Consider the following 9,061-nt stretch of genomic DNA (forward strand, 5'->3'; position numbering starts at 1 on the left):
AGCTAAAGAAGTATGGCAGATGCAAATCTTGATTTTGGACCCTAAAATATACATATAGAAATCTTTACTATTCTTCTCCAAAAACTATTGTAGGAGTATGCACACATGTTTATTCATAAGGATACAGAATGAATATGTATTTTTGTATGCACCCGATTACACAGGTATTTATGTCTACCTTTGGTTCTGCGCATGTGTGGAATTTTGTACATGCATATTTGTGCACCTGCATTTGTATGTACATGTATGTGATTGTGTATGTATGTCCATTTATGTGTGCATGTACTCACTGTACATGCTGGGCTGGCTCCAGCTCTGTTGGTGTCAATTTTCTGAGGGGCAGGCTGAGAGACCCAAGAGCACACCCAGGTGCAGGACAGCAGTATTCTTGTCCTTGGGTGGTCTCTCACCTGCATACCATCATTGGTTATCTCTTTCTCTCTGCTGGTTCTGTCCTCTTCCAAGTACTGAGGCCCCACCAGTGTTGTTCATAGCTGCGGGTACATTTGTACATCTCTGTCACCCAATCGAGAGACAGGTTGGTTTTAGTGTCCTGATTTTTGTAGGTTGCATGCCTGGTTGGTCATATTTTTGACTTTCCCATATTGTTGTAACCACAGTTGAAAAAACCTGTGTCATGTTCAGCTCTCGAGTTTCTAGTTTTAGTTGGTTGTCTAAATTAGCAACACAATCACTTGTAGCCCTATTCAGACCAAGATTTATGCAGCTGTTTTTTTTTTTTGCAAAATCAAAATTGTACATTTTCTAAGCCAGACTTACCTTGCTCACATGCTTAACTTTGATGTCGGTAAAGTAATTGCTCTGTAATTTTTAGTCTTAAGAACTACAATAATTACTACATCATCACATATTTGTCCTAATTGATGTACAGGTGATGAAAAAAAATGTCAACGATCATATGGATTGATTAGAAAATGATTAATATTTATTACAATTTTGCACTAAAAGTACTAAAGTACAAGGGGTGTAACAATTCTCATAATCCACAACTCAATTTGGCTTTCGATCTTATATGCACACATCAATTCAATTTTCGAGTCTTTCCTACCCATAGCCTACTTGTGGCTATCATATCATGCTTCTCTAACACTATTAGTTTTGACCACTTTGTTCAGAACATTTATTTAAAATCCAGCAATATAACAAACGGGCTACCAGTGATTAAGCAAAATGTCCTCCACACCAGTGCGGCTGAGCGGTCGGTATGAAAACTAGGCTAACGATAAAAGTAGATCAACCGTGGGCTGCAGCTTCAACCGCAACTGGGGAGAAAGTGAGTGCGTGACCTATCCCTGCTCACGTAGCGCGGCGGTGCTTCACGCCGTCAACAAGCTTTCACACCGCCGAGTGACAGCCGAGGGTTGCCACATCACTGGTCTGGGGGAGAGTGCATGATTTTCCAGCTCCGTTTACTCTGCATGGTCTGCATTGGTGTGAAAAGGGACATTAGCTTGGTTTTTTTGTTAGCAAACGTTTGCTTTTGTTCTCTCTCACTCAACTGTGCATCCTCTCGTTCTTTCTCCACACGAAAAGAGAATGACTTGTGATCCAGTTTTTCATTTCGATACGCCGAGTTGAATGTTCACTGTTTCTATTTTCGTAACACCCCTATGAAGCAGCTCTGATGCAACTTCTTATGAAAAAAACTGTAACCTCTTGCACTTTTCCATTATAAATCAAATAATTTATACAACTAAAACAGTATATTAAGAGCTATACACAATAAACATGACATACAATATATCCATGATATAGACACTAGAACTCTTTTAAACTCTTAATTCAAAAAAAATTAACAAACTGAAAATGAGCAGGCTTTAAGCAGTGGAAATACACTCGGACAATGAGGATAATTAGAATCTAAAGGTTAGCCGATTCGCTCCAATGCAATGTAACAGGCAAAGCCATCAGACACAGCACTAAATATGTACACACAATAGTGCTGGCGATTATTTTCAGAGCGTGTAGTTGCTTTTCTAAACGAGTCGTTTGTCAGTGCTTTTGCTGCAGAAGCAGAAGAAGCGTGGCAGGCTTGCAGAGGTGATAAAACCAGGCCTGCAGCTGCTCCTTCTACAACAGCGGTTCTTGGTAACAGAAATGTGGTTAACATCTGGCACCACACTGCCTAACAAGGCAGGACTGGCGCGCATTATGCAACTAAGCAAAGTCCGGAGGCCCGTGCAGCGCAGTGCAGTTCCCTGCAGTAAAACATGCATTTCGGACAGTCTTCTGTTGTCATTCATGAGTCTGTACAAGTAGTGTATAAAAAAAGCCAGAGTGTGTAAACGATTTAGCCGATTCGATTAAAAGTTGAGAGGCCGTGGCTGATGCCTGTCCTGTTACTGATGTGCTTTACGCCCTGGGAAATCACGCACACATCCCTGCACATCCGTCCCATTCTCAGTCGTAATGGAGGCTCTTGAAGTTGAAACGCTTCCGGTCTGAAAAGCCAGCCTGCAGTAAAACGGGAAAGAGGTTTACGTTCCGAACCAGAAAAGAAAAACATGTGACAGAATCTTCCCTAGTTGCTTTGAATCAGAAATTGTGACTTCGGCTGCATGAGTTTTGAAAGCTCAATGCCAGATCCAACCAGGGCATTTAAAACTTACCTGGCTACCTTCCTTTGTGAAGTATCGCTTCTCGATGACCTGAAATGCGAGAGAGAGACTCGTGACTGGTCCTTTCATCGCTACGTCTGGAAGCAGCTCAATCCCATTTGTGTATGTTGACGGCAGACATATCGATCTCCCTCTGCACATTTTCACACTGAATTGGGGGCAGCAGTGTCCTGGTTAAAGAAGCTAGGCTTCTAACTCAAGTTCATTCTAACTCAAAAGTGGGGCCCGTGCATGCCGAGGCTCACCTTGTCGAAGAACCTGCTCAGCTTCACTGCATTCGAGGAGCCAGCCGCCAGGTAACGGGGGTTTGTGCAGTCCTGCAAACGGTAGCGGGAAAACAGCTGAAGCCCAGCCGCCTGAGAGAGCCGCGTTTGGGCGGGAGAGACTCCTCAGCACGCTAGTGTGTGTGTGTGTGTGTGTAACAGTCACTCTACAAGCTGCCCAGGATTACTGCTCTGTAACTATCAGGGTTTTCATATGTTTACACTCACTGTGTCATTGATTGACATTCACTGATTATCAGACAGTCAGAAAGACATCATTTTATGTGCAACTAGATACTTTATAAATTAGATAGGTACATAGATATAGACAAATAAATAGAAAAATTAACAATTACATTACATTTAGTAGATAACTAAACCACTAGCCCCATACAGACATGCACACCATGTCAAAAACACTAAACCACAGGAAAGGCAGACACATGAGGGAGGGGCAGGAAGAGAGGACAGGTGACAGAGGCTTCTGAGGAAGTTTTTTTTTTTTTTTTAGTAGTACTTTGTCAACCAAATTCCTTTTAGATATGAATAGCATGAGGAAGGTGACTAAAGCAATGTCAGTCACCCCTCCCTGGTCCAATATGCCTGTTCTTAAATAAACAGGGTCATGTTTTGAGTCAAGACCAATTCTCAAGCAAACTAATAGGACAAATATTTGGCTGATAGGCAGCAATGTCTCTAACTTAGTAACAGGTATATGAACACAGCCATAACTGGGGGGACTGAAATTTATAAATATTATTATATGAGGAATATTTAACCTCATAAATGCTAGCCAAATTATAAATTAATTCACTTGTCTGACCGTACACCATGATCGATTGAAGATACACCTGTATGTGACACTTTGGCGCCCCCTTGTGTTGAAGTCTCAGAGGAACGTAAGAATGTTTAACATTAGCAGTACCTGTTACCCTTACAAATGTAACGACAGTCCTCACACCACATCGGCTGTGGCAGTTATTCAAGAGGACAGAAGGACACCAAGAAAAAGAAGATGTAAATATGTTACCTCTGTTCTAAACAGTGTGAGATATGGCACTGCAGGAGGGATTTAGGGGCGGGACAGGAGCATCTCACACCAGGCGACGTGATTGGGCGTAAATCAGGGGTGTCTAATCTTATCCGAAAAGTGGCTCGTGTGGATGCAGGTTTCTGTTTTAGTCCTGCACTGCGACTCCGGATTCAACTAATTAATCAACCATGGTCTTCAATCGAGTCGAATCAGGTGTCTTGGAGCTGGGCCAAAACAAAAACCTACACCCACGCCGGCCCTTTTCGGATAAGATAAGACCCACCTTGGCGTAAAGGCTCGAGGGGTCCAAGAGAACGGACACACCCACCAGGTTTATCTCTTCAGCGTTGAAGTCCTCTGACAGGAAGGCGGTCCGGGCCAGGACGTCACTGCGCTTGTTCTCTGGGATGTGGTCGAACTTGGTCCCGATCACCAGCAGGGGGAGCAGGTTTTCCGGAATCTGCTCCCTGTCGTAATCCCTGTGGGAGCACAGCAAAGTTGCCTTAACTCCGAAAATACAGTGATGTGAAAAAGAGGGCCAATAATGACTAAATAAAATGTATGTGTGTTATGAGCCCCATGAGGTCATATTTATCTACTGTTAGTACTTTGCGAGTTCTGGATTAGAGTTAAGTTATGATCTAATATGTAAAACCATAAAATTGAAGGAGGCTGTACTTTTTTCCCACATAAATTGCGTTCATAAATGCATAGTAGCTATCTATATGAGTTTCGCCTCGCAAAATAATAAAATGTGCCTGTAATATCATTATTGCTTTCAGCCTGTTTCATCATCATCACCATTAAGCACAAAGCACTGGAGCCAAACAGCAGACGCATGCTAATCAGAACGGCATGGAGAAAAACAAACTACTTGAATTATTCAACGGATTCGTCACTCGAATAAGCAAAAATAAACTAGGGCTAAATTAATTTGGTAGAAGTTATCAGTCTTGAGATTTGAGCTTTTTACTATTTCATAAGTCCAACATAAAATCAGGCATTGTTAGGCTTGTCATTCCTTTGTCATATTCTTCAAATAAAGTGTACTCCTTTACGTTGAAAAATATGCACACCTTTTTATTTGGAAAAATCTGAGAAATTACTACAATTCTCATGAGCGCCATAACTATATACACTGAATCATGGTCTAATTTGGTGTTCCAGAGGGTACAGTTAACCATGTGGATACATTACTTAGCAGACATTACTGCAGCAGACGGCCCCAAAAGACTAGTGTTGTTCAACATAAAAACGGGGACATTCAAAACAAGAAATTTATTACAGTATGTATGCAATTACATTCACTCAGCAATTGCTTTTATCCACAGAGATTTACAATGAAAGAGAACATAAGTGCACCCACCTACGTGAGTTATAAGAACAAAAGTGCCAGACTTGGCTAACAAGATTGCCATGCTAGTGAACGGTATTATTGTGAAAATGTATTCAGTTTTGTAGAAAGACCACACAAATACAGCATGCTTGCTTTCTGTTAGTTTCCTTATTCAAAACTCCACTGACATCAAGAGTCTACCCTAAATCTTCCCTTATTAGAAAAAAAAACATCACAATGATCGGTTTGAACCAAATCATTTTTGTAAATCTAGACATATACTGCGATCCAACTGATATATATATATATTGGGTTGACCTTAGATGGTTCAAGAGCAAAATGGTTCAAAATGCAGCCCAAAACTCCTTGCTTGCAATTTACATCCACTTCTAGTCTGAAAAAGCTAAAACACCACCTAGGTCAATGTGACTAGAAGGCCTGCAATTAGAATTTGTTTATACAGTAAAATTCAAGATCTGCTTTGAACAATTCGATTCAAACACAGGAAGTATGGCTGTTTCACAGTGCTGCTAAAGTTACACAGAATGGCATACTATCGCAGTTAGGTAGACAGCTAACCTGCAGATGATGGCAGCTTTATACAGTATATTAACTATATAATGACTCCTCAGTTAGCTAAATAACTAAGCAAGCTAGTGCCAGACATTATAGAACATGACCTAGTTAGTTTGCCGAGGTAATTGAATACATAACTTTGCTTAGCAAGTTATGAGTCAGCCAAGCACTGCTGGTCCACAAATAGCATTACAATACTACTAAACAACTTTTCCTCTTGGTTTCTGTGATGTTAACAAAGCAGAAATTCTTCATGTTGAGTTCTCACCACTGCAAAGCTATGTAAGACATAGTTATGTTGCCTTTTACAGAATATTGTTATCCAGGTCCTTAGAGCAAGTAACGTAACCCATCCAGCGAAGCTAGATGTGCTAAGAGGAGTGGTTAATATGGACAGAAAAGAGTAAGCACAATTCAGGGAGAGGGGTAGGCACAAAGCCTCTGGGGTGGGTGCTTGAAAAGACAACCTGTTCCAGACAACCAAATCAAGCAGCATAGAACTACCTACACCAATCAGAATACAGCAAGCCTATGCCACTAGCGTCAACTTGGTTTTCCAGGTGCTCGATGAGTGATTCCATTGTCACTACCTTAACTGTGGAAAAAGTCTGAATGCCAGGCACAGGCTAGCTGTTACATGCTTGAGCATGGTGCTTATTGTTAAATGTTTCGGTGAAATATTCCATATAAATCATCATCACTATAATACATATGTAATATTTAAGATGTATGTAGGTGCCTAAGAATGAATAATAGCCTAATAAGTAGCAGCAAACAGTTGCTCAAATGTGAGAACTTTACTTCCTGTACCTGTACATACCCGTTTGTGACGATAACTCCTGTGGGGGAAGAGTCTTTATTGAAGGCTTCTAAGGACCAGCGGTATAAATTCTGTGAAGATTTCTTGTTGGTTAAATCATGGACCAATATGATGCCTGGGGGAATATCACATTTTACTGGAAAACATCTTATGACAAGCCTATTATACACTGTTTATTTTTTACAGTATGAACATACCTGTATTTATTCGACTTTTACGAGATACTGCATAACATATAATCAGATTAAACATTCATAAAAAAATTACTTAGTTAATACAAACAAAACACTGTGTCATAAAAAAAGCTGTAATAAATTAATGTTGTCATGCATAGATGCCATACTGAAGAGAAATATCTGCTTGATTCCGTCTTACCATTGACAGAGCTGTAGAAAACTGCTCTGGTACTCTTTGCACAGCTGGCACTTCCTACAGATCCTCCAACATCCCACAATTCAATGTAGTAAGTCTTCTCTTCTGGAGTGCCCTCTTTGTAGTCATGTATCTGTCAAAGAATGCTTCTGTGAGTGCGATCATTAAATTTAACCTGTAGTAATTTATTTTTGTTTAAAACGACTATAGTTAGCTGGAGATTTCAAGATTGCTCTCCGTCAAAGCCTAAAAAAACATTCAAATTACTAAAATACGTTATTTTTAAAAATACAAAATGTATAGGATGAACAGAAGTATTAGCACACAAGACACTCATAGTCTGAGTTAGTTACATAGCTTTGGTTTTAAATATTGTCCATAATACCACAATTCAAATATAATACCACAATTATTTTCCAAATTAATTTCACATTTAAATGTGAAAGTGCTAATGTATTTATGACTATTCAGCAAGATGCATGTTTCGAAAGCAGACAATCCTGAGTTAGCACTGCTACAGAGCTAGCAGCACCACACCCTCCAATTATCAAATGTAACCTTGTGGAACGCAGGTCCTCATCCCTAGTCCTGGGGGGCCACATATCAACAAATTGTGATTAATTCAGGTCCATGAAAAGACATGGAGAGATTAACTGCTTTTTTTGATCAATTAATCGCCAACTAATACCAAAAACTAGCAGACCCTGTAGCTGTCAGGGACTTGAGCAGAGAACCTCTGTTCTAGGACAGCTATGTACAGGGGCAGAATAAACACATGGGGCTGACCATCTGCGTTGCATATGCAATACATTTTTCTTTATATGCAATTCAGGTAGCTTGTCAAACTCAGCAACCACTATGCCACACGTAGCTTACAATGCAGAAGCAACAGTGGTAAGATGAGTCAAACAAATCCCTCCTCGCAGCAATGGTGTGTAATTCACAGACACTAATAGAATGACAAAAGACATGCTTACTATGACAGCAGCAAACCTATTTCAGTGACAGGGATGATGAAGTCACCTTCATAAAATGAAGCGGACTAAATGGCAATGATTCCTTACCCGCACATCCACAGAACAGCCTACTGTCCAGGAGGGGTTTCCCAAAACTTGATTCTGACACAGTAAATGAACCAGAGACGACTTCCCCACCCCTATGAGATTAGTACAAATCACCATCATTATCTCTCAGGAGGGTGGAGTTGTACAGCAGCAAGAAACACCCAATTTACAGAATATCAAACACATTCATTCATCAATACAAATAAACCTACAGACAATTACAAAGCAGGTGTGTCTTATACAGTTCTGCATGCTTTTTCTTAACAACTGCCACTTGAACAAATTTGGTACAGGTAATTCAGTTTGGTCCTCCAAATAGTCTATTAGTTTTTTGAGTGCTGAACTGTCTTCATTAGGCTGCTAATTTAGGCTCAAATGAATATGCAACAAAGCACGAAGAGGCACGTTGATTGAAACCTTATGCCAACTCCACAAGAATTCAAATCACATTCAAGCCAAATTATATAATTGAGAGTTCGGTTGTAAAAGAGGCCAGCACAATGTTCCCAGCATGCAGGTAGTCTGGGAAACGATAATACATGAATTGACTCGAGGCAGGAAGGCAAAAAAAAACATAAAAACATATGTATGCGCCGCCTATGACCTGTAACAGACTACTATTACGTTATCCAGGCACTGTTTTAACAGATTTATTACCAAATACTATAGCTGGGCTAGGTAGTCAACCATGGTTACACTAACAATAATGTATTAACAATAATCACATGCCAACGTTATTTTTGCAATGTTATATTGACTAAATAATTTCATGTTTTTCCGAGTGTCCTTGGTATGTGCCTTTTTCATTCTAATCGCACGCTGGCAACCCACTGACCTGAATCTCCTAAAACCAGCACCTTTACTCTGTCAAGAGAAGCCATTTTTACTAAGATGGAAACATTTTTGTTTATTTATTTTCAGAGCTTCAAGGTATTGTCCCGGAAGTAAATACTGAACA

General features: G+C 40.2%; 1 protein-coding gene across 1 annotated transcript; it reads right to left on the reverse strand.

The window, feature by feature from the left end:
- Window positions 1-920: 920 nt before the first annotated feature.
- On the reverse strand, window positions 921-9,053 carry LOC118223848 (rab-like protein 3). The gene is made up of 8 exons (XM_035410854.1): window positions 8,939-9,053; window positions 8,104-8,195; window positions 7,043-7,172; window positions 6,668-6,782; window positions 4,264-4,414; window positions 2,885-2,956; window positions 2,631-2,669; window positions 921-2,475 (listed from the first exon to the last, which is right to left on the reverse strand). Exons 1-8 carry the CDS (start codon window positions 8,982-8,984, stop codon window positions 2,422-2,424), a joined length of 699 nt encoding a protein of 232 aa, XP_035266745.1. The 5' UTR covers window positions 8,985-9,053; the 3' UTR covers window positions 921-2,421.
- Window positions 9,054-9,061: the final 8 nt, after the last annotated feature.

Source organism: Anguilla anguilla, chromosome 3, assembly GCF_013347855.1.
Source record: "Anguilla anguilla isolate fAngAng1 chromosome 3, fAngAng1.pri, whole genome shotgun sequence".
NCBI lineage: Eukaryota > Metazoa > Chordata > Actinopteri > Anguilliformes > Anguillidae > Anguilla > Anguilla anguilla.